This window comes from Entelurus aequoreus, linkage group LG04 (assembly GCF_033978785.1).
Source record: "Entelurus aequoreus isolate RoL-2023_Sb linkage group LG04, RoL_Eaeq_v1.1, whole genome shotgun sequence".
Taxonomy (NCBI): Eukaryota; Metazoa; Chordata; class Actinopteri; order Syngnathiformes; family Syngnathidae; genus Entelurus; species Entelurus aequoreus.
Window position 1 is genome coordinate 13,067,264 of NC_084734.1, and position 26,948 is coordinate 13,094,211.

The 26,948-nt window shown below is 39.5% G+C and overlaps 1 protein-coding gene across 1 annotated transcript in view; it reads right to left on the reverse strand.

Moving 5' to 3' along the window:
* Window positions 1-26,948, reverse strand: part of atl3 (atlastin 3) — a 49,993-nt gene that overhangs the window by 13,967 nt on the left and 9,078 nt on the right. The window contains exons 2-11 of the mRNA XM_062043431.1: window positions 22,816-23,038; window positions 15,316-15,450; window positions 14,628-14,732; window positions 6,709-6,759; window positions 6,433-6,489; window positions 6,267-6,359; window positions 4,605-4,743; window positions 4,392-4,519; window positions 4,259-4,315; window positions 4,116-4,187 (exon numbers count right to left, since the gene is read on the reverse strand). Of these exons, the coding sequence (XP_061899415.1) occupies window positions 4,116-4,187; window positions 4,259-4,315; window positions 4,392-4,519; window positions 4,605-4,743; window positions 6,267-6,359; window positions 6,433-6,489; window positions 6,709-6,759; window positions 14,628-14,732; window positions 15,316-15,450; window positions 22,816-23,019 (1,041 nt within the window). The 5' untranslated portion in view covers window positions 23,020-23,038. The remainder of the gene's footprint in view (window positions 1-4,115; window positions 4,188-4,258; window positions 4,316-4,391; window positions 4,520-4,604; window positions 4,744-6,266; window positions 6,360-6,432; window positions 6,490-6,708; window positions 6,760-14,627; window positions 14,733-15,315; window positions 15,451-22,815; window positions 23,039-26,948) is intronic.

The window sequence follows — 26,948 nt, forward strand, 5'->3', positions numbered from 1 at the left end:
ATGATGATCTATTTAATTAAAATATGACATTGTCAAATAATACTGCATATTATTCCAAATTATATTAGTTAGATTCTAGTACAGTGGTATATTTAGATTTTCTAGTATTGATAAAATTGATCGATTTCCTTTTAAACCTCGCTTTTTACTGCTTAGATGTTAATGACAGCTTTTGTTGAACTTTTGTGTATTTAAAGGCCTACTGGAACCCACTACTACCGACCACGCAGTCTGATAGTTTATATATCAATGATGAAATCTTAACATTGCAACACATGCCAATACGGCCGGGTTAACTTATAAAGTGCAATTTTAAATTTCCCGCTAAACTTCCGGTTGAAAAACGTCTATGTATGATGACGTATGCGCGTGACGTCAATAGTTAAACGGAAGTATTCGGAACCCATTGAATCCAATACAAAAAACTCTGTTTTCATCTCAAAATTCCACAGTATTCTGGACATCTGTGTTGGTGAATCTTTTGCAATTTGTTTAATGAACAATGAAGACTGCAAAGAAGAAAGTTGTAGGTGGGATCGGTGTATTAGCGGCTGGCTGTAGCAACACAACCAGGAGGACTTTGACTTGGATAGTAGACGCGCTAGCCGGCAACCGCACGGATGATCGGGTGAAGTCCTTCATCTTTCCGTCGATCGCTGGAACGCAGGTGAGCACGGGTGTTGATGAGCAGATGAGGGCTGGCTGGCGTAGGTGGAGAGCTAATGTTTTTAGCATAGCTCTGTCGGGGTCCGGTTGCTAAGATAGCTTCAATGGCGTCGTTAGCAACAGCATTGTTAACCTTCGCCAGGCTGGAAAGCATTAACCGTGTATTTACAGGTTCATGGTTTAATAGTATTGTCGATTTTCTGTCTATCCTTCCAGTTAGGGGTTTATTTCTTTTGTTTCTATATGCAGTTAAGCACGATGCTATCACGTTAGCTCCGTAGCTAAAGTGCTTCGCCGATGTATTGTAGTGGAGATAAAAATCACTGTGAATGTCCATTTCGCGTTCTCGACTCTCATTTTCAAGAGGATATAGTATCCGAGGTGGTTTAAAATACAAATCCGTGATCCACAATAGAAAAAGGAGAAAGTGTGGAATCCAATGAGCCAGCTTGTACCTAAGTTACGGTCAGAGCGAAAAAAGATATGTCCTGCACTGCACTCTAACGTTCCTCATCCACAAATCTTTCATCCTCGCTCAAATTAATGGGGTAATCGTCGCTTTCTCGGTCCGAATCGCTGTCGCTGTATTGAAAACAATGGGGAAATGTGAGGAGCCCTTCAGCCTGTGACGTCACGCTACTTCCGGTACAGGCAGGGCTTTTTTTATCAGCGACCAAAAGTTGCAACTTTATCGTCGATGTTCTCTACTAAATCCTTTCAGCAAAAATATGGTAATATCGTGAAATGATCAAGTATGACACATAGAATGGATCTGTTGTCCCTGTTTAAATAAAAAAAAATCATTTCAGTAGGCCTTTAAGTCCCATTTCCTCTTGGCAGTTTCTTACAGTTCACTCACACGGTGACTCCGGTTTCCAACCAGTCGCTCTGTTTGTTTTCAAGACATATTGCTTTAAGTTGTCTGTCTTGACGCGTCATTGGTCTACAAGTACGCTTGACTTTACAACCTTTGGTTTGACTTTATTTTGAACATGCATACTATTGTTTGTACTTGGTCTAGATTTTACACACAGCTGACTGATCCATCAACATATTTTGTAACATTGCTTGAAGATTGACATTCTTAAGGAAATTTAATCCTCTCCTTTGTTTCAATTGACATCTCTCACGTTCGAGGCATGATTCATGTTACTCCACCTGGTGCAACAGCTCTCGCAGGTATGAACACTCCTTTTTAACTGCAGACTAACAAACAAATCGGATGCAGGTGGTAATTTACAGGGTGTTTCTGTAATTTTTTGGACTGAGCTTGATCTAAAAAATGAAACTGTTACGATCACAATTTATATTTTTGATTTCTTTTAGTGTTCCTTAAAGCTAGAAAGTTGCCATTTGAAAATAATTGCGTCGTTATTTTTCTCTGCAAAATTAAACAACTGTATGAACATCCTCCAAGACTAGTGATTCCATAATTGTCTTGCCATACAAAAAAAACCTGTCTGGAGCCGCAAAAAATTAAAAGCCTTCAATAAGTGATATAATGAAGTCAACACAAAAGTGTCTATATTAGCTATATTAGCCTACTATCATAATGACTTTAAAAGTCTTATATAAGTGTTATAATGAGGACAACACATGATGTAAGTGTCTATATTAGCTATATTAGTCTATTATCAAAATGACTTTAAAAGTCTTATATAAGTGTTATAATGAAGACAACACATGATGTAAGTGTCTATATTAGCTATAGTAGCCTACTATCAAAATGACTTTAAAAGTCTTATATAAGTGTTATAATGAAGACAACACATGATGTAAGTGTCTATATTAGCGATATTAGCCTACTGTCAAAATTACTTTAAAAGTCTTGTACAAGTGTTATAATGAGGACAACACATGATGTAAGTGTGTCCATCCATCCATTTTCTACCGCTTATTCCCTTCGGGGTCGCGGGGGGCACTGGAGCCTATCTCAGCTACAATCGGACGGAAGGCGGGGTACACCCTGGACAAGTCGCCACCTCATCGCAGGGCCAACACAGATAGACAGACAACATTCACACTCACATTCACACACTATTCACACAATTTAGTGTTGCCAATCAACCTATCCCCAGGTGCATGTCTTTGGAGGTGGGAGGAAGCCGGAGTACCCGGAGGGAACCCACGCAGTCACGGGGAGAACATGCAAACTCCACACAGAAAGATCCCGAGGCCGGGATTGATCTCACGACTACTCAGGACCTTCGTATTGTGAGGCAGACGCACTAACCCCTCTGCCACCGTGCTGCCCATGTAAGTGTGTATATTAGCTATATTAGCCTACTATCAAAATGACTTTATAAGTCTTATATAAGTGTTATAAAGAAGGCAACACATGATGTAAGTGTCTATATTAGCCTACTATCAAAATGACTTTAAAAGTCTTACATAAGTGTTATAAGGAATCTATAAAGTACTATCTATCTATAATGAAGACAACAGATGATGTAAGTGTCTATATTAGCTATAATAGCCTAAAATCAAAATGACTGTGTCGCAGGCTGACACAAATCTTTGATGACAGAAATATGGAAATTAAATATTTATTCTACCTAGTTTTACAACATTGGAAAATATTAGTAAAACGCAGGCTTCTCAGAGGATGAGATAACTCCTCTAAATGACTGGCTTAGAATGACCAAAGGTATACATGTGTGTCCAACTTAAAGGAAATGGCGGGCTGTCTTCTTCGAAAGGATTTATAACAATCTATGCAAAAAGCTGGCTTACATTTGCTGTGGTCTGGAACAACATGGCGCACAAACAACTATCAGAAATGCAGCCAATATTACATAAAGATAATGTGTCATGAGAAATGCAGATATAAATTAAATACACAGAGGACATAGGAAATAAAATGAGCTCAAATATACCTTCAAGTGAGGCATTATGATGCAATATGTACATACTGCTAGCCGAAATAGCGTCGATTAGACCAAATATGCTTGATAAGCACTCCAACAAGTCAATATCATCAACAAAGTTCACCTTTGTGCATTCACACACAGCATAAAAAGATTGGTGGACAAAATGAGACAAAAGAATGAGTGGCATAAAATATGTCTTTCTGTGGCATCGTTGAAGAAAGTTGTACATGTAAACAAACTACGGTGAGTTCAAGGACCGCCAAAATTAGGATAAAACGGCGCTCGCCAAATACTCTCATCGGAGAATCATGTTTAGTATAAACAGTGTGATTTCTAACAATTAGGGAGGTTTGTGTCATGTTTTCCTCCTACAGAAACCATATTTAAAGTAATATATATATTTTTTCTATTTTCATACATTTTTGAAAAAGCTTGAGGGAGCCACTAGGGCGGTGCTAAAGAGCCGCAGGTTGCAGACCCCCGTGCTAGAATGCCACCAACTATAGCATCACAATTATTGTATGTTGATACTTGGCTGATCTAAATGATGGTTCTGATTGTCATCTCCAGTGGACCAACCTTCTCCATGTTCTTGTAATACTGATCTTTGCTTGCTGCCACGGCTGCCAGGTTGTTGGCCTCAGCGGTAGCCTTGTAAGACAAGACAGACACCTCTTTTTAATATTCTCAACCAAACACGACGATGATGATCCTGAACTAACCATGAGCATACTCTTTGGCTCTGGCAAGTCCTCTCCCTGGTAGATCTTGATGTAAGCCTGGTAAAATACATTTTACATGTGACAAACTGGTTTTAAAAGCTTGGTAGCGACATGCGGATTGAGAGGACGTTACCTTGAAAAACTCCAGCAGGCCTCTGCAGGTGACTTTGTTGCCATTGATTTCTTTCACGGCCAGGTTGTCCGGATACAGGAGATTAGGGATCAAAATCTTCAGTTGATCTTTGAACTCGGGCGCCACAGCTGACAACGAGAGATGAGCAAATAAATATGAGCGTGCACATTGTGTCCAATGAAGTGAAGGGGAAAAAAAACCTGGGGCTCTCACCGTTGAGTTGTCCCTCAAAGGAAGGGCTGGTGGCAACATTCAAGCCTGGGTGAGGCAGCAGGAAGCAGGAAATGTGGGTAAAGCAGGAGTGGATGTGCTCCCTCACTGTTTGCAGCTCCTCGTGTTGTTGATCTGTAACCTTCACGAGCAAAGCAGCAAAGTTAATCACTCGAAATAGGAATGGAACAAATCCTAAATCTCACCAAACCAATCACAACTTTTAATTACAGGACTTTTGCAAAAGTAAACTTGGAGACCCCATAACTGAACTTTTTTGTGGGCCACTTTTCCAGACAGCCAAAAGAAGGGAAGTCAGACTTCTCCCTTTTCTATTAGTCTTCTTTTGTATACCGGTATCTTGGAGAACCAGTGTCCTCTACAATGACATTTGATTTTCTTCTATTTTGTCTGCTGTTTTTAAAGGGGAACTACACTTTTTTTTGGAATGTTGCCCATCGTTCAATGTTTTCATTCAATGTTTACTTAGATAGCTCTAAATCACGAGTGTCTCAAAGGGCTGCACAAGCCACAACGGCATCCTCGGCTCAGATCCCACATCAGGGCAAGAACAAACTCAACAGAAAAGGGAGAATGGATGCATTTTGGCTTAAAAAGTAAAGATAAAGGTGAAGTTATAACACTGAAACGTCCTCAGGAAGAGGTGTTTTAAGACATGGCTAGCTAGCTAGCGGCGAACGTCCATCCGCAGTCTACAGTGTTTTAGCTACTTCTAAATCACTAATCCTCACCTCCATGGCGACAAATAAAGTGCATTTCTTACAATTATCATTATCACTGGAGGACGAGGAACAGCTAAACATGCTTCACTACACACCGTAGCTCACCGGTGTCACAATGTAAACAAACGCCATGGGTGGATCTACACCTGACATCCACTGTAATTATACCAAGTACAGGAGCGTATCTAGTCAATACTACTATGATTACATTGATATTTTCTATTGTCACACAATCTTTTTTCCTTTTTTTAAAATTCATATTATGTTTATAATTCAGGAAATATGTCCCTGGACACATGAGGACTTTGAATATGACCAATGTATGATCCTGTAACTACTTGGTAACGGATCGATACCCAAATTTGTGGTATCATCCAAAACTAATGTAAAGTATCCAAACAACAGAAGAATAAGTGATTGTTACTTTTTAACAGAAGTGTACATAGAACATGTTAAAACATAAAATTAGCAGATATTAACAGTAAATGAACAAGTAGATTAATATACAATTTTTACAGCTTGTCCCTCATAATGTGTACAAAATAATAGGTAGATAAATGACAATATGTTACTGCATACATCAGCAGACTAATTAGGAGTCTTTTGTTTGTTTACTTACTACTTAAAGACAAGGTGTCTAGTGTGTTCTGGACTAAATTACAATAATAAACATATGTTTAATGTACCCTAAGATTTTTTGTTAAAATAAAGCCAATAATGCCATTTTTTGTGGTCCCCCTTATTTAGAAAAGCACCGAAAAGTATCGAAAAGTATCGAAATACATTTTGGTACCGGTACTAAAATGTTGGTATCAGGACAACCCTAATGGATGGTTATGTCCACAACCGCTTAAGTCATCGGCCTGAGTCGGCGTCTACTTAAATGGATTCCCACTTATGTGAGACACTGAAAATGAGTTACCTGTAGCCGCTTATCCAGGAATTCATTGCCTCCAATGAAGCCATATTGGTATTCATAAGGAAAGCTCCAATCACGAATCAGAAACATCAAGGACTGCAAAGGAATAGTTGTTGAATCAGATTCAGGAAACAAAATCTAACGTTCTTTGTCTTGGGAGGATTTATACCTGAAAGGGCTTCAGGAAGATTTCATCCAAGGCGAGGCGTCCATACTCTGTGAAGAGCTGTGAAGGAAGCCAGGGGATAGATTTAGAAAGAGGCCATGTTAAACATTTGCACAAAAGCGACTACATTCCTCACATTTCAGCAACAATTTTTTAACAGAGTCTCAAGAGACAAAAGGGCTGACATGTGAGTGATGTACTCACTTTTGTGAGGTACTGTGAAAATAAAGCAATCATGTTTTAGTCAAGAAAATGTTCAAAGAAGCAACCTCAACATACTTGTAGCTGCTGCAGATCGTCTTCTTGGATGTTCTGAGACAGATTGTAGAGCTACAAACAGAAAAGTGAAACTCTATCAAATGTTTCATATCACTAACAGTTGTTGTCTTTTTGCTTCTTGTACTGAGAGTACAGTCTACCAAACCAAATGACTGGTGTGTTAAACATACTTGACCAATAAATCTGATACTGATAATATACTGATATACAAAACCCAAAAGCACTGAAGTTGTCACGTTGTGTAAATGGTAAATAAAAACAGAATACAATGATTTACAAATCATTTTCAACTTATGTTCAATTGAATAAACTGCAAAGACAAGATATTTAATGTTCCAACCGAGAAACATTAATGGTGCCTTCACAGATGTGTAAGTTACCCATGCCTTGGGCACTAATACACCCCCATACCATCACACATGCTGGCTTTTCAACTTTGCGCCTATAACAATCCGTATGGTTCTTTTCCTCATTGTTCCCGAGGACACGACGTCCACAGTTTCCAAAAACAATTTAAAATGTGGACTCCTCAGACCACAACACTTTTACACTTTGCATCAGTCCATCTTAGATGTGCTCGGGCCCAGAAAAGCCGGTGGCGTTTATGGGTGTTGTTGATAAATGGCTTTGGCTTCGCATTGTAGAGTTTTAACTTGCACTTACAGATGTAACGACGAACTGTAGTTACTGACAGTGGTTTTCTGAAGTGTTCCTGAGCCCATGTGGTGATATCCTTTACACACGTATGTCGGTTTTTGATGCAGTAGTACCTGAGGCATCGAAGGTCTGTATTTTCTTTGCTTACGTGCAGTGATTTCTCCAGATTCTCTGAACATTTGATTATATTACGGACCGTAGATGGAGAAATCCCTAAAATCCTTGCAATAGCTCGTTGAGAAATGCTGTTCTTAAACTGTTCGACAATTTGCTCATGCATTTGTTGACAAAGTGGTGACCCTCGCCCCGTCCTTGTTTGTGAATGACTGAGCATTTCATGGAAGCTGCTTTTATACCAAATCATGGCATCCACCTGTTCCCAATTAGCCTGTTCACCTGTGGGATGTTCCAAATAAGTCTTTGATGAGCATTCATCAACTTTCTCAGTCTTGTTTGCCACTTGTGCCAGCTTTTTTGAAACCAGTTGCAGGCATCAAATTCCAAATGAGCTAATATTCGCAAAAAATAACAACCTTTTCCAGTTCGAACGTTAAGTATCTTGTCTTTGCAGTCTATTCAATTGAATATAAGTTGAAAAGGATTTGCAAATCATTTTATTCTCTTTTTATTTACCATTTACACAACGTGACAACTTCACTGCTTTTGGGGTTTGTATATAATAGTGATCGGTCAAATGATAATGATGCATCGATGCATTTCGAAACACACACTGTGTTCCTCTATGTGTGTTTCACTTTAAGAATAAAAACATGACAGATACACTCGCTGCGTCATTTGACTGTGAAGCGCCAACTGTGTTAATCAGGAAGCGCTTCTTTCGGCTCACAAGTGACAGCTCATACTGAAAGAAGTCGGAGGAGTGGGGCATTGATTTCCGTAGCCATCAATGATCTAAATGGAACCAAGAAAAACTAAACATTCCAAAGTGTGGAATCATTTTGATCTTGTAGCACTAAATGAGTTGAATGTTCCCCTTTTCCTGTTTACTATTTGGGCTCATTGACAAGAGTAAGACATTTCCTTTCTGCTAGGGATGTCCTGTTCCAAATATCGGTCGGATAGCAGCAAAAAAAACAGTACTAAATGATATCGGCTTGCATCTAAAATCGCTGATGTAAGCTCCGATACAAGCAGTCCATTTAAAGTTAAAGTTAAAAGTACAGTGGTGTAATGTGTGACAGACAGTTAACATCTAAATGTCCTTCAATAAGCACACACGGTTGGCCATTTCTTGTATCTCAGTCAAGTCATTGACAAAAGTTAAACACGGTAGGCTATAGCAGTGTTTTTCAACCACTGTGCCGCAATCTGGTGTGCTGTGGGAGATTATCTAATTTCACCTATTTGGGGTAAAAAAAATATTATTTGCAGACCAGTAATTCTAGTCTGCAAATGATGTGTTGTTGTTGTTGAGTGTTGGTGCTGTCTAGAGCTCGGCAGAGTAACCGTGTAATACTCTTCCGTATCAGTAGGTGGCGGACGGTAGCTAATTGCTTTGTAGATGTCGGAAACAGCGGGAAGCAGTGTGCAGGTAAAAAGGTATTTAATGCTTAAACAGAAAATAAACAAAAGGTAAGTGCCCCTAAGAAAAGGCATTGAATCTTAGGGAAGGCTATGCAGAACAAAACTAAAACTGAACGGGCTACAAAGTCAACAAAAAACAGAATGCTGGACGACAGCAAAGACTTACTGCGGAGCAAAGACGGCGTCCACAATGTACATCCGAACATGACATGACAATCGACAATGTCCCCACAAAGAAGGATAAAAACAAAGTAGATGCGGGAAACATCGCTCAAAGGAAGACATGAAACTGCTACAGGAAAATACCAAAAAAAGAGAAAAAGCCATTCAAATAGGAGCGCAAGACAAGAACTAAAACACTGCACAAAGGAAAACAGCAAAAAAAGTCTAAATAAGTCAGGGTGTGATGTGACAGGTGGTGACAGTACACCTACTCTTTGAGACAAGAGCTATAGTGATGCATGCTTGGTTATGCTTTAAAGTCATATCCAACAATTGCGACGACGACTTTATACTGTCAACCGAGTTTAGTTTTTTTAATGATTTCTGCTGGTGGTGTGCCTCTGCATTTTTTCAACGCAAAAAATGTGCCTTGGCTCAAAAAAGGTTGAAAAACACTGGGCTATAGGACCGAGGTTCTTAACTTTTTTGACCTCGGGGTCCAACTTTTCCACTACTCAAATATCAACACTGAATTAGTAATCTTATTCTTGATTTTACACGTATTTAATTATTATATCTAATGTACTTACAGTTAAACAGGATAAACGTTATCAAATGGTATGAAAGCATGTGTTCACAAAGATTATTATCAAGGCTTTTATGTCAGGCTGAATACAAAAATAAATACTAACGAAATATACTACAAAAGAAGGGACTGATGAAAAATAGATTCAATAGATTAACATACATTACGCAGTGCTAAACTTAATCAATTCTAACTAAATTAATGATAAACAATAACATATTTGTTATTAAAATAAACTGTCAATTAAATTAAAGTGCAAATTAATATACAGCTTCACCACTGTGGTCATAATTTTTGCGCTTATACTTCTCTTTGACTTTAGCTCCAGACTTCTTCTGTTTGTTTGAGATTGTCATTACTGCCACAAGTGGTAAAAAAAAGTGCATTACAACTGAGTACAGCTGCGGCCCATATGGACCACTGTTGAGAAACAGATATTTTTTGGAGGCCCTCTCGGGGTCCTGTGGTTAAGAAACACTGCTATAGGCTGTAGAAGCTAGCAGCTACTGTGCACAGCAGCTAAGCACACAATGGCGCACAAGCTAGACATACGTTGGTTGGTTGTGGTTTATTTCGAACATATATGCAATTTCAGCGTGACACACATTATTTTTCCAATTCTCGTAACATGTCCGAAAAGGAGCAGGAAGAAGCAACACTTATTTAATACTAGCCCTTTCCACTTCATAGCAACTACTAACACATTTGTTCACTTCCTGTTCTCAATATGTAACACAGTTTACATCAATAAATTCAAAGTACAACAGTTATCTTACAGCAGGGGTCGGCAACCTTTACCACCCAAAGAGCCATTTTGGCAAGTTTCACAAATTAAAGAAAGTAATGGGAGCCCAAAAAAAAATTTTTAATTTTAAAATGAAAAACACCGCATACAAAGCTTAAATGCTTTGTGCTATGTTAACCAGGGGTCTCCGACACACGCACCGGCACGCACTTTAATGTGGAAATTTGATGTTAGTGCAGCCCGCGAGTTTTGAATGAATGGCGCTTGATAGCGTCATACTTGCCAACCCTCTCATTTTTCCCGGGAGACTCCCGAATATCAGAGCGTGATGACACTGCATTTGGCGCCCTCTACTGTCTGCCCTAACAGTGTACCTGCTCGACCACACGTAGAATGCAATTTCAGCTTGCTCACGTAAGTGACAGCAAGGCGTACTACCTCAGCAGCCACACATCTTACACTGACGGTACCAATACCCAGAATCCCATGCAGCCCTAACTCTTCCGCTCAACCAACGCACGGAGAGGGGGGGGGGGGGGGGTGTTGATGTGTGGGGGGATTTGGTGGTAGCGGGGGTGTATAATGTAGACCGGAAGAGTTAGGGCTGCATGGGATTCTGGGTAATGGTTGTGTTGTGTTTATGTTGTGTTACGGTGGGATGTTCTCCAGAAATGTGTTTTTCATTCTTTTTTGGTGTGGGTTCACAGTGTGGCGCATATTTGTAACGTAACAATGTTAAAGTTGTTTGATACGGCTACCGTCAGTGTCTCCTGTGTGTGCAAGTAATAACAACATGCAACATGTGGCTGGACTGGCACGCTGTATGTAAATGCTATAGAGGACAATTACTGCAGTGCAATTAGGGCACGCCCTTTATTTAGTAATTAGAGTGTAAATAGGATTATTTTTTCCCTGGGAGTAATCTATGAGAGACGCTGAGATCCATAAGTCTCCTGGGAAAATCGGGGGGTCGCCATGTATGTAGCTGAGCCGCATCAGAGTGGTCAAGGAGCCGCATGCGGCTCCGGAGCCGCGGGTTGCAGACCCCTGTCTTACAGTAATAAATCATTGAGTCAAGTTATAATTAACATAATAACATTAATCTTTTTTTCCCAATAAGTTCAAGACGATTATCAAAATGATTTTTCATTGTACTTTGTAAACACTTGTTGTTTGAACATGCTCTTAAACTGCATCAAATTAGTACATTGCTGGAGTTCTTTACTTAACCCAATAGTAATAAGCGTCCTGAATTGAACAAATATAAAATGATAGTTCCATAGTACTTAAAGATACACATACAAAGAAGCAAGAAAGTATCTACTAACATACGTGTCTGGATCATTCAGTTTACTGTGTCATGAACTTAATGAATTATTGTAAATGATTGTCACACAAAAAAACACTATTTCAATTTAAATACAGTGTAAGTCTGTCATAAGGTTAATGTTTTTCATACCTAGCATTGTTTTCAGAGTAATTTTACTTTATCAAGCCTCTTCCATTCTCACCATTCCACACAACAAAATAATATAAGTATGTATTATGATTCCTGCTGATATCGTATCTGATTGATATCGGTGTCAGCCAATACTCAGGACTCAAATATAAGTATTGTATCGGAAATCACTTGTGATTTAGGACTATATAAATCAGGCATGTGATTTAACCACAATGAAAAAGACTGAAAAAATTTCCGGGGGTCTGGGGGACGAAGGCCCCCAGCCAGGTCCAGGGGGCTCTGGTGGGGGGACAAGGGGGGCAACGCCCCCCCGAAGCTCCTGGTTTTTCACCAATTTAACATGCTAAAATTAACAAAGACAGCACCATTTGAAGAAAATGTTTTAGTGTTTAAAGACATGAAAACATCATTAATAGAACATACATAACCCAATTATCCTAATGAATCACTGTATATGGTTCAGTCCCAACAGTATTTAGTCACTAATATTTACATCTTGTGTTCATTTCACATCCACGGGTGTCACATTGATCAGTGTTATTATCTACAGTTTATTTACAGTATTACCACATTACTTCAGTTCATGTAATGTAATGTAAACATTTCATTCTTTTCGCCAAAATAGGATATACATTTATGAAAATAATTAAACATGTTTAGTATTGTTTACTCATATTTGAAAATAGGAAATAATAATAATGTGAGGACACTGACATATTGCATGAAACAAGTGTGAAAATATTTACCTTCAAGATTGTTACACCACTGACAATAGTTTCAACAGACTACATAAGAACTTAATATTACAAAATAGTATTATATGCAAATTTATTTCAAATAAATTGTTAACTGGAATCAATAATGCGACTCTTTGAATTTCTGTAATTTCATAATATATTTTCACGTGGCTTTTTATTTTTCGAAAAACCCATTTATATTTCGCAAAGCAATAATTGGTTAATATTTCAAACAAACATGCGTATTTCGCAAGCAAATATTTTTTAGCTTACCTCATTATTAACAACCCTGTCTGCAACTGAAGTGGGTGGATCTTTCCTCTCGATGTCTACGGCAGTTGTCGATGTAAACAAAAGATGAAGTCCGTAAGGTTTGCTCACTTTCGGTTGACATCCAAAAGTACCAGTGAAAAGTTTGTTTTCCTTGCTTCAAGTTGTTTCATATGTTTTTGGCGTTTCACATGTACTTCCAAAGCCTTGAAACCTTGTGATCCATAGTCAATATTATCATGACACCACGTGCACAAAACCTTTCCGGGACGATCGATTTTCCGAATAAAATGACCGAACAAAGTCGTAACTTTCTTCTTCCCAACAGTATCAGTGATTTCCCTTTCCATCCAGTCCCATCGAAACTTATTTTTGACATGTTTATCAATTTCTTTTACTCATAAAGCGTCCTTTCTCTCGAGAACCGACATCGTTTACATATGGAAAATGGCCGTAATAACCATTATGAATGATGACGTTATTAACGTCATCATTCATAACGATGTCCTGATTGGTCACAAGGAACATATCGACCAATCAACTACGGCGTAATTTAAACTACGTCTGGAATCTTGATTTAGGGTCGGGAAAAAAAACGGAAAAACGGGAGATAATTTTTTTCCCCCCCGAGATTAAAAGACGGAATTCCGAGTTTAGACGGAAAAATCACATGCCTGATAAATAAACATCGATTGATGATTGATTGAAGTGAAAACGTTGTATACAAGCTCATCGAGAGAATGCCAAGAGTGTGCAAAACAGTAATCAGAGCAAAGGGTGGGTATTTTGAAGGAACTAGAATATAAAACATGTTTTCAGTTATTTCACCTTTTTTTGTTAAGTACATAACTCCACATGTGTTTATTCATAGTTTTGATGCCTTCAGTGACAATCTACAATAGTCATGAAAATAAAGATAAATGATAAATGGGTTATACTTGTATAGCGCTTTTCTACCTTCAAGGTACTCAAAGCGCTTTAACAGTATTTCCACATTCATCCATTCACACACACATTCACACACTGATGGCGGGAGCTGCCATGCAAGGCGCTAACCAGCAGCCATCAGAGGCAAAGGGTGAAGTGTCTTGCCCAAGGACACAACGGACGTGACTAGGAAGGTAGAAGGTGGGAATTGAACCCCAGTAACCAGCAACACTCCGATTGCTGGCACAGCCACTCTACCAACTTCGCCACGCCGTCCCTGCACACAAAAGCTCCTGGTTTTTCAGCAATTGAACATGCAAACATTAGCAAAAAAAGCACCATTTACAGATGTTTTAGTGTTTAAAGAATTGAAAAATTATGAATAGAGTTGACATAAATACATAGCCCATTCATCAAAATGAATCACTATGTCTATTTCGGTCACTATGTTATTTAGTCACTACAGTAATTACAACTTGTGTTCACATCCACAGGAACCACATGGGTTAGCCTACTCTATACAGTATTTACAACCTTACTAGTGTTCACTTCACAGCCACAGATGGTTCATCTAGTTATTGACATTATTTACACATTACTTTGCCATTTTATTGTATCGGAAGTGAAAACGTTGTATAGGGACACCCTTACTCTCTGTGGAGCTATTCTTAAAACACAAAACAAATTATATTCACTAAGTTTTATTGTTATTTTCAGGCCAAATGTAGTTGACTTTTTTTAATCAAACTGATGAAACACCCACACAGTATCAGTGCACTGTCAATACAGCCAGTGAGTACCCATCACTAATATATATCATTACTGCACCTGAATGGAGCTGGTCATGGTGCTGAGGGCAAAGATGGTGGCACAGTCTTTCACTGTCGACTCGTTGTCGAACGCTCCTTGAGTGTCCATTAACACAACAGCCAACTACAGGAGGAAACACAACAAAGGACACATTTCAGGTTGCATTTCTATTCCGCAGGCAAAAAAATTTATGTAGAAATTAGGGCTGCAACTAACGATTAATTTGATAATCGATTAATCTGTCGATTATTACTTCGATTAATCGATTAATAATCGGGTAAAAGAGACAAACTACATTTCTATCCTATCCAGTATTTTATTGAAAAAAAAACAGCATACTGGCACCATACTTATTTTGATTATTGTTTCTCAGCTGTTTGTAAATGTTGCAATTTATAAATAAAGGTTTATTAAAAAAAAAAAAAATTTTTTTTTTTTTAAATAAAAACAAAAACAAAAAACAAACAAACAAAAAACTCTGCGCATGCGCATAGCATAGCTCCAACGAATCGATGACTAAATTAATCGGCAACTATTTTAATAATCGATGTTAATCGATTTAATCGATTAGTTGTTGCAGCCCTAGTAGAAATACAGCTCACTTGGATATTATTAGTCTGTGCAAGAGGCAGTTGGGAATTGTTCACACGTGCATCACCCAAATTGTTTCTATAGCGCCTTTATCTGTAAATAAATACTATGGTACCTCCGTTCCATCAGTCTTTTTGACGAGGAAGACCTCGCTCCAAATCTGGATGCCGGTCGTCTCCGGTTCTGAACCGCCCCTCCAAGAGAATCCGGTGAGCGGCTCATCATCCCGACCCAGCCAGTTTGCGTCGCCCTGCAGTAACACAACAACACAAGGGAGAGGTCATGTGACGCTGCAAAGGTTATTGGTCTGTAATCACGTGGGTTGCATCCTAAAATGGGAAAGGTAATGCTTTAGTTCAGTGGTGTCAAACGTAGGGCCCACAGGCATGAACAGGTTTCATCCTGCCCGCGAGAAGAGTTTGCAAAGTATAAAAATGAGCTGAAAATTTGGAATGAAAGAAACTGCTGTTCTAAATGTGTCCACTGGATGTCGCGATAGCAATTCTTTGTATCCATGACTTCAGAGGGGGCGGAGCTATGTTCCCTGTTAAGATAGAGACAATGCTTCTGTGTTTATAGGGTTGTCCCGATACCATTAATTTGGTACCGGTACCAAAATGTATATTGATACTTTTCAAAATAAAGGGAACTACAAAAAATTTCAATATTGGCTTTATTTTACAGAAAATCTTACAATACAATAAACACATGTTTCCTATTGTACTCAAAGAACAATTTTAGAAGGTTTAAATATAAATTAAAAAGCATTAAACATGTGTTTTTCTTCTTGCACTCAAAGAACAATTTTCCTTTTTGCATATAGTCTGCCATAATCAAAGATTAGGTTAGAATATAATAAAAAGCTTTGTTAACATTATATTAAATGCTTCATGATTTATGGTTGCCAATCCTGGTCTGTGCTTTAAGAAAAATACAATTATTAGTAAGTACTAAAAACCAAACTATGGATAAATGTACACAGATAAGCCATGTAGCAGGTAAAACACACTTTTTGTTAAAGATAAAACACAAATTGCATTCATAAACGGTTAAAAAAAACAACTAAAGTGATATTTTGGACGTAAGAACTAATGTTTAAAAACGCAAATTGACGCATTTTTGCGGACGTTTCACATGCCTGAAATAAACGTGTCCACTTATTCAACTATAGCCCTTCTCCATTTCTCAGCAATTACTGATGAGTTTGTTCACTTCCTAAACAACCTCTGAAATTTGGTGCACAACTTCAGGACACTGACAAGCATGTGTGTGGAAAATTTAATGAGGGTTCAAAATTGTGGCTACCATCAAACCAGGGGTGCCCGCGGTGGATGGTGGAGGGTGTGTCAGTCGATCGCCAGCCAGGCATTAAAAAAGTAGACCTAAAAATGAGCGATCGTCAATCTTCACCAAGACGTCACTTTCGTCACTTGATTGACATTCTCGACACCAGAGGGTCTTGTGAGATTAAGCTGGCTGCTGCCAGATCATTATTAAGAAAAAATGACCGACAGGAAGGCGAGAAACACTTTTTATTTCAACAGACTCTCGTCAACTCTAAAGACCGACCGCAGTTCCTATCTTCACAAAAAAAGTGCTGCTTCATCCTGCCTGCGCGAACAAAATAAGAGTCTCAGAAAGCTGGCGTGTACGAGCTAGCAAGCTACGGAGTTTGCCGCCAATGTATTTCATGTAAAGTGTATAAAAAGGAGTATGGAAGTTGGACAAATAAGATGGCAAAAACTAACTACTTTCATGTGGTATTGGACAGAAAGAAGGACTTTTTTTGTCTTCCGTTTAAAAATGTGGACGTTATCATGACTACTGTCCAATCAATGCAAGTCATTAGAATCAGGTAATACACCAACTTTTATTATTGACTCTATATGTGTTAGCATTATAATACATGCTTGTATTATAATTAAACACATTTAACTTGTTAACAAAACTTTCATAAATAAATCAATATAAATGATATACATGAACTAGATGAGGCCATTCCTAAAGGAATTGCGTGTGAATGCTCCAATGCTGAGGCTGAACTGAAATCCTGGAATTTTTTTTAGAATTATTGAAGTAGAGCACACAATTCCCAAACAGGCTGAATATTTTGAAGTTGGAAAAGTTTTAATCAGATGAAAAATGTGGGAGTTGTGGAACTTTGAATGTCCCGTTGATTTCAACGAGAATTTCCAAAACATTTGGTAATTTCGGGAAAAGCAGGAATTTTTTTGAAAATGGTAAAAAAAACTTGAATGAGTTGAAATTGTTGGTGTTGGAATTTTTCTAATCGGTCGAGAAATGTTGAAGTAGTAACATGTTGAATTCAGAAATGGTTTTACGGAATTCCTGGACTTTCAGGAAAACCGGGAATTTTTTAAGTTAAAAAAACAACTTCGTTTTTTGTCCTGATTAAGAGGAAAGTTTTCACGGTGGAACGGTTGAAATGAGTTGAAAAATGTGGAAGGAGTGGTCGCCAGAAAAAAATGTGGAAATAGGGCTTTGGAAAACCAGGAATTCTTTAAAATCCTGGAATTTTTTTGAACTTGGAGATAGGGTAGTTTGAATTTCCAAGATTGTGAAATGTGTTGAAGGTGGAATGGTTTGAATAGGTTGACAAAAGTGGAAATGGTGGAAATTAGAAAAATGGCCAATTCATTTTGAATGGAAAAAATGTCCAGGAAAACCTGGAATTCCGGGAAATCTGGGAATTTTTGGAATTTGTCAAGGGAAAGCCCGCGATTCACGAATAGGCTGAACAGTTTGAAGTTGGAACGGTTTGAATCAGATGAAAAATTTGGGAATTGTGGAACTTTGAATGTCCTATTGATTTCAATGAGAATTTCCAAAACATTTGGGATTTTCGGGAAAAGCGGGAATTTTTTTTTTTTTTTTTTAAATGGTAAAAAACTTGAATGTTCTGAATAAGTTGAAATAGTTGGTGTTGGAATTTTTCAAATCGGTCAAGAAATGTTGAAGTAGTAACATGTTGAATTGAGAAATGGTATTAAAGTTAAAAGTTAAAGTACCAGGGATTGTCACACACACACTAGGTGTGGTGAAATTTGTCCTCTGCATTTGACCCATCCCCTTGTTCACCCCCTGGGAGGTGAGGGGAGCAGTGGGCAGAAGCGGTGCCCCGCCCGGGAATCATTTTTGGTGATTTAACCACCAATTCCAACCCTTGATGCTGAGTGCCAAGCAGGGAGGTAATGGCTCCCATTTTTATAGTCTTTGGTATGACTCGGCCGGGGTTTGTACTCACAACCTACCCATCTCAGGGCGGACACTCTAACCCAGGGGTGGGCAATTAATTTTTACCGAGGGCCGCATGAGCAACCCGAGCACTGCTGGAGGGCCACACCGACAATATTTCAATTAAATTTTGCTCAAATTATTTTTGATATACCGTAAGATAAATAATAATAATAATAATATTTTCATTTAACCTAACTTATCTTTATACAAAAGCAGATGGCTTTTAATGGTTTTATTTTTAACACTTTCTTACACAACACTTCCTGATGTATAATACAATGCAAAAATTTTAATTTCTGTCACTTTATCCTGCATCCTCTTTGTTGTGAACGTAGCACGCCTGTAAGGTGATTGGCGAAGAAGGAGGAATGATAAATGATAAATGGCTTATACTTGTATAGCGCTTTTCTACCTTCAAGGTACTCAAAGCGCTTTGACAGTATTTCCACATTCACCCATTCACACACACATTCACACACTGATGGCAGGAGCTGCCATGCAAGGCGCTAACCAGCAGCCATCAGGAGCAAGGGTGAAGTGTCTTGCCCAAGGACACAACGGACGTGGCTAGGATGGTAGAAGGTGGGGATTGAACCCCAGTAACCAGCAACCCTCCGATTGCTGGCACAGCCACTCTACCAACTTCGCCACGCGTTGCTGTTGCGGAAATGAGGAGTGAGGATAGACGTGCGTGTGGAAAGAACGAGATAAGTTGAGCTGTGTTAGTATAGGTTGCTCAATAAAAGTTTAAAAAGAGCGTCAGACTTGGTGTGCACTTCTTCTGGACGCGACAATTGGTGTCAGAAGTGGGATGAAATGCCTCCCAGTTCGCCTTGCCATCAAACCTGGGAGTCTTCATTGAGGGCAGAATTCCCCCATGCTAAGCAGCGTGCGCTGCACCTGTAGACGCTGCCTCTCTCCTTCCTCCCTTTCTCTCTCTCTTTGCGACGAGTTTCTCACGTCCGGGATACACACAGACATCTGCAGTGCTGCCGGCACCATAAGTCCCCACTCAATGTCCTTTCCCTCCCGTTCCATCTTGACAAAGTCGCCAGGAAACATCGTGGCACGTACCTCCCGATGACGTAGCAGGCTGAGCACACAAGCAGCGCAGTATGCGCACACAATTAAGCAGCGGCAGTATGCACAAAGTTTTACTTATGATACCAAATGTAGCGTCCAGAAGAAGTGCACACCAAGTCTGACGCTCTTTTTAAACTTTTATTGAGCAACCTATACTAACACAGCTCAACTTATCTCGTTCCTTCCACACGCACGTCCCTCACTCCTCATTTACGCAACTCAAAAACACAACATCAACTTCAGCAGGTCGTTACACTATATTCTTTAAACACAGCAACCAGTGCAGTCCATGTCTTGTTGAAAACACGCCATTCGTCATCAACTTTTCTTTTTTTAGCGTCTCGGGGATAACCGGGCATCACTTGTCGCTGCATGTGCACCTTCACTCACAGGACATACGTCCATAAATAGCACTTTTCAAAATAAAAGCAGCACAGTTGTATTGCACGCACGACATAGATGTTTTTTTACATTTATTTTGTAATTTGTGATTGCCGCTGCGCGCACGAGCATATGTCCACACGGAATTAATACAAATAACGTTTTTCAAAACAAAAGCAGCACCGTTGTATTGCACACTCGAAATAGATACTTTTTAAAATTTATTTTGTAATTTATGATTGGCCTCACGCGGGCCGGACAGGGACGTACAAAGGGCCGGATGCGGCCCGCGGGCCGCAGAATGCCCAGGTCTGCTCTAACCACTAGGCCACTGAGTAGGTGTATTACAGAATTCCTGGAATTTCAGGAAAACCGGGAATTTTTTAAGTTTAAAAAACAACTTCGTTTTTTTGTCCTGATTAAGAGGAATGTTTTCACGGTTGAACGGTTGAAGTGGGTTGAAAAATATGGAAAGAGTAGTCAACAGAAAAAAGGGTGGAAATAGGGCTTTGGAAAACCAGGAATTCTGGAAAATCCTGGAATTTTTTTTAACTTGGAAAAAGGGTACCGGTAGTTTGAATTTCCAGGATGGTGAAATGTGTTGAAGGTGGAATGTTTTTAATAGGTTGAAAAATTTGGAAATGGTGGAAATTTGAAAAATGGCCAATTCATTTTGAATGGGAAAAATGGCCCGGAAAACCTGGAATTCCGGGAAATCTGGGAATTTTTGGAATTTGTCAAGGGAAAGCCCGCGATTCACGAACAGGCTGAACAGTTTGAAGTTGGAACGGTTTGAATAGGGTTAAAAATGTGGACGGTAGAGCGCGCCAAAATTTGGAGAAGAAGAAGTTGAATAATAAATAGATGAATTTTGGTGTAGAAAACCATTTGTGTGAATTCACACAATAAGGTAGATCCCCTCCACTTGGTCAATTGAAAAGTAGCTGGCCTGCAGAAAAAGTGTGGACACCCCTGATTTTCATGTATGCTATCATGTCTTCCAAAGCATTTAGACCACAACCTGTAATACCACAAATGGTATTTACAGTCATGTGAGAAAACGAAGATAACACCCTATGGGGTAGATTTTCACATGATCGCATTTGGAACAACTGAACTGGTCTGACGACTGAAGTCAATGAAACAACGCATTTATAACATAGTACTACTACACACAGAAGAGAGTGATGAACTAAACTGTGGATCATTTCTCTTTGGCAAACTTGTCAGTTCACATGTTGCAGCAGGGAGGGGCAATAATGTGACTTGACTGCCTGTGGAGGTCTTGTGTTCAACTTTTCCCTTTAACCTGAATAACCTGCATGTACTAAGCCACTGTTTTTCAACCACTGTGCCGCGGTACACTAGTGTGCCGTGAGATACAGTCTGGTGTGCCGTGGGAGATTATCTAATTTCACCTACTTGGGTTAAAAATGTTTTTTGCAAACCAGTAATTATAATCCGCAAATAATGTGCCGTTGTTGAGTGTCTGTGCTGTATGGAGATCGGCAGACTTACCACGTTATACTCTTCCATATCAGTAGGTGGCAGCAGGTATCTAATTGCTTTGTAGATGTCGGAAACAGCGGGAGGCAGCGTGCAGGTAAAAAGGTATCTAATGCTTAAACCAAAAATAAACAAAAGGTGAGTGCCCCTAAGAAAAGGCATTGAAGCTTAGGGAAGGCTATGCAGAACGAAACTAAAACTGAACAGGATACAAAGTAAACAAAAACAGAATGCTGGACGACAGCAAAGACTTAATGTGGAGCAAAGACGGCATCCACAAAGTACATCCTAACATGACATGACAATCAACAATGTCCCCACAATGAAGGATAAAAACAACTGAAATATTCTAGATTGCTAAAACAAAGCAGGTGTGGGGAATAGCGGTCAAGGAAGACATGAAACTGCTACAGGAAAATACCAAATAAAGAGAAAAAGCCACCAAAATAGGAGCGCAAGACAAGAACTAAAACTATACGCATGGGAAAACAGCAAAAAATTCCAAATAAGTCATGATGTGATGTGACAGGTGGTGACAGTACACCTACTTTGAGACAAGAGATATAGTGATGCATGCTTGGTTATGGTTTAAAGTCATATCCAACAATTGCGACAACAAATTTTTATTGTCTACTGAGTTTCGTTTTTTAAATGACTTCTGCTGGTGGTGTGCCTCCGCATTTTTTCAATGAAAAAAATGCGCCTTGGCTCAAAAAAGGTTGGAAAAACACTGCCTTAAATGATAGGCATGAAAAGGCATTGAAGCTTAGGGAAGGCTATGCAGAACAAAACTAAAACTGAACTGGCTACAAAGTAAACAAAAACAGAATGCTGGACGACAGCAAAGACTTAATGTGGCGCAAAGACGGCATCCACAAAGTACATCCGAACATGACATGACAGTCAACAATGTCCCCACAAAGAAGGATAAAAACAACTGAAATAGTCTTGATTGCTAAAACAAAGCAGGTGTGGGGAATAGCGGTCAAGGAAGACATGAAACTGCTACAGGAAAATACCAAATAAAGAGAAAAAGTCACCAAAATAGGAGCACAAGACAAGAACTAAAACACTACACACAGGAAAACAGCAAAAACTCCAAGTAAGTTAGGGCGTGATGTGACAGGTCGTGACAGTACACATACTTTGAGACAAGAGCTATAGTAATGCATGCTTGGTGATGGTTTAAAGTCATATCCAACAACTGCGAGAACAACTTTTTATTGACAATATCGGCTGCTGAGTTTAATTTTTTAATGTTTTGTGCTGGTGGTGTGCCTTCAATGAAAAAAATGTGCCTTGGCTCAAAAAAGGTTGAAAAACACTGTACAAAGCAATGCGGCACTTTCTCTCCTTAGACACAACTTCCAGGTAAAACATGGCCCACCTGTCTGTGCATGTAGCGCAGCATGAAGTCAAGCAGGAAGCTCTTCCCCTTCCTGAAGGCCCCGGCCACCGACAGAACCACCACATTTTTGTCCCGGACGTTGGGGGCCAACAGGACACGTGCCAAGGCCTCCTCGTTCAGCGTGAAGGAGTGCTCCTCCTTACACACCGACACAATCTGAACTGCACACGGTTCACTGCCCATTGTTCCCGGCTCCTGGTCCCTGTGGTGACAGAGCAGGGAGTGAAAACGTGATCATCAACAAGTTATTTGGAAGCACATTGTGTACAGTCATTTTTACTTGGAAGGTGCACTATGAGCTGGAGTTTGGTGGTAACACCTATAAATTGTATGAAGAGGATATAGGGGGTCATTTGCTAGGTTTCGATATATCATAATCAGAATCCTTTTTATTGCCATTGTTTGAGAACGGGATCACTAACTAGGAATTTTACTTGGTGCAATCGTGCAACATAAAACACATAACACAGAATAGAATAACATGAGCTGTAACTGAGCTATCAGATCTTGTTATTGTTCATGTGCCGGATGGCCGAGGGGAAAAAACTGTTCAGGTGGCGGGAGGTGTGGGTCTGGATGGACTGTAGTCTCCTGCCTGAGAGGAGAATAGTTTGTGCAAAACAGGCAATAGCTGGGTTGCATATGACATCACATCCGTGTTTCTTCTAGGCAGCTTAATTCCCACCATGGTCAAATAGCTTGAGTGTAGCATTGAAACAAGTGAGAGTGAGTGTAGAGTTTGGGCAGAAAATGCCGTACTGCTGTTCTGTTCTTGGGTGTTCCAGTCGTTCAAATAAAGAAATAAAAAATAACTTTTATAGAGTCCCGGTTTATAAAAGAGCTTCAAAGAAAATGGCTCTTAAAAACATCACTTTCATTGTCTTGTCGAATACAATCGGACCGCTTGTGTCTGCAGTGATCACTTTGTAAAATGTTTGCTTGTTGTTTGAGAAACTTTCTGTGATGCAATCGAGTTTAAAGGCCTACTGAAAGCCACTACTACCGACCACGCAGTCTGATAGTTTATATATCAATGATGAAATCTTAACATTGCAACACATGCCAATACGGCCGGGTTAACTTATAAAATGCAATTTTAAATTTCCCGCTAAACTTCCGGTTGAAAACTCCTGCGTGTGACGTAGCCAGTGAAACAGAGGTATGGATAACCCATTGAAGCCAATACAAATTAGCTCTGTTTTCATCTCATTATTCCACAGTATTCTGGACATCTGTGTTGGTGAATCTGTTGCAATTTGTTCATTGCATTATGGAGAAAGAAGCTGAGCAAGCAAAGAAGAAAGTTGTCGGTGCCAAGCGGAGTATTTTGCGAGGGAAGTCAGCAACACAACACAGCCGGTGTTTCATTGTTTACATTCCCGAAAGATGCAGTCAAGATCGAAGAACTCGGACAACAGAGACTCTTATCAGGAGGACTTTGACTTCGATACACAGACGCCTGTAGAGAACTGGGACAACACAGACTCTTACCAGGATTACTTTGATTTGGATACACAGACGCTGTACCGTGAGTACGCAGCTGCGCTTCCAAACATTTGATCGCTTGCCCGTACGTGCGTGTCACGTACGTAACTTTGGTTAAATATATAAGCTTTATGAACCTTGGGTTAGGTGAACGGTCCTTTGGGCTGAGTGATTGTGTGTGTTGTGCAAGTGTTTGAATTGTATTGGCGGGTTACATGGACGGGAGCTAGTAGCTAGGAGCTAGGAGCTAGCATAACAAACACCTAGGTGTTTTTATGCTGGATTAATTTGTGGCATATTAAATATAAGCCTGGTTGTGTTGTGGCTAATAGAGTATATATATGTCTTGTGTTTATTTACTGTTGTAGTCATTCCCAGCTGAATATCAGGTCCCACTCGCGCGCTTCCAAACATTTGATCGCTTGCCCGTACGTCCTTCATTTGCACTTTCCTCATCCACAATTCTTTCATCCTCGCTCAAAATAATGGGGAAATCAGGATGTCTGTCTTTGTCGTCTTACTTGTTATATGATTGTGCCATATGTCCCTTGTTGGTGTGACCTGAGTGGGGCGGGAGGGTGGGTGGGGATTTGGGTTTTAAGGGAAAGGGTGTGAAGAATTTTCTGACTTTAAAATTGTACTGTTTCGACTTGCACTTTTTTCTGTATTTGAAAATGCCAATAAAAAAAGTTGGATTAAAATAATGGGGAAATCGTCGCTTTCTCGGTCCGAATCGCTCTCACTTCTGGCCGCCATCACTGTAAACAATAGGGAACTTTGCGGAAATGTTCAACTGACTACGTCACGCTACTTCCGGTAGGGGCAAGGCTTTTTTTTGTCAGATACCAAAAGTTGCGATCTTTATCGTCGTCGTTCTCAACTAAATCCTTTCAGCAAAAATATGGCAATATCGCGAAATGATCAAGTATGACACATAGAATACATCTGCTGTCCCCGTTTAAATAAAAAAAAATCATTTCAGTAGGCCTTTAATCTCTACTGTATTAGTAGTAGTGTTTGAGAGCAGAACTAAACGTAAAAAAAAGACAAGATGTTACATTAGTTGGTGTTCTTTTGTCGTTACCATGCCTAAATATAACTAGAAGACCTGCTTGTGCAAATAAACTAAACGTCATGTTAAATATTAGTCGTAGCTATTGTAATTGTTGGCCCAACCCACCCTGTTTTCGTTGTCCATTTTCATAACAGAAACTAAAAGCTTTGTTGTTGTTGGTCAGAAAACCAAGTGCTTTATTAGACATGGATGTAGGGCTGGGCGATATATGGAATGTACTCGATATATCGCGGGTTTGTCTGTGTGCGATATAGAAAATGTCTATATGGTGATATTGGAGGATACGTTCTCACACAGTTGCTTTTAGCTCCAGGCATTACACTACAGGCGTTTCTCACTCTCTTTCTTGTCTCTCCTCACAGAGACATAAAACAAGCGCACCTTCTTACATACGTCACATACTGTCACGCGTGCAACGTCATATGCTCTCGCGGAGCAGAGAGGTAGCGGCATGGTAACGTTAGCTTTGGTGCTAGCGGAGCGGTAATACCAGAGAGAGAGAAGGTGCGAATCTGGTAACAAATGAAGGAAGAAGAATTAATTCCCAAGAAAAACAGCACGGGGTCCATCGTCAGGCAGTGGTTTGGCTTCAAGCGGGAAGATGTCGAACAGACAACCGTAATATGTCAAGTATGCAGCAAAAGCGTTGCTACAAAAAGTAGCATTACTGCTAATTTGCAGCATCACTTGAAAAGTCACCCGCTAGAGAATAAAGAGTGCTTGAAACTCCACATGTCAACATCTCAGTTCGGTGCCACACCCACAAAATGCCGAAGCAACCATTTCCAGATCAACACAGTATGAAAAAAATAGTCAACAACAGAAGGAGATAACGTCCGCAGGAATCTACCACATAGCGAAGGACATACACTATTTGATTTGTTATTATGCAGCTCATTTTTATTTGACACTTATTGAAATATCTTGAGTGACATCATGCACAAAAGTGCACTTTATTTGTTTTAAACTATTGTAGTGGCGTTCTGTACAAAAAGTGCACTTTAATTTAGTGTCGTTTTGATATGTCATCTTAGTGACATCATGCACAAAAGTGCACTAATAGCTTGTTTTAAAATGTCTCTGACAATCTTGCACTTTCTGTTTTGGAAATGACATGAATGTTTGTGCCACTGCTTAATAACTGTTTAATAAATACTGTTTTACTAAATTGACATAGTTGTGATTTCCCTCTCTGCATGAAAGTTTAAAATGAGCATATATTAATGCAGTATGAAGAAGAATGTTTTAATGTAGACACATAGAATCATCATGTGGGTCGGATCACAGCTGACTCTTCTCACCCTGGACACAAACTATTCTCCCCTCTCCCCTCAGGCAGGAGACTACGGTCCTTCCAGACCCACACCTGAACAGTTTTTTCCCCTCGGCCATCAGGCATATGAACAATAACTCCTAACAGTAGCTCCTTTGAATTCCTTCTAAGTCTATAACAAGATCTGATAGCTCAGTTACAGCTCTTGTTATTACCAAATCTGTGTTATATGTGTTTTATGTTGCACGATTGCACCAAGAAAAATTCCTAGTTTGTGAA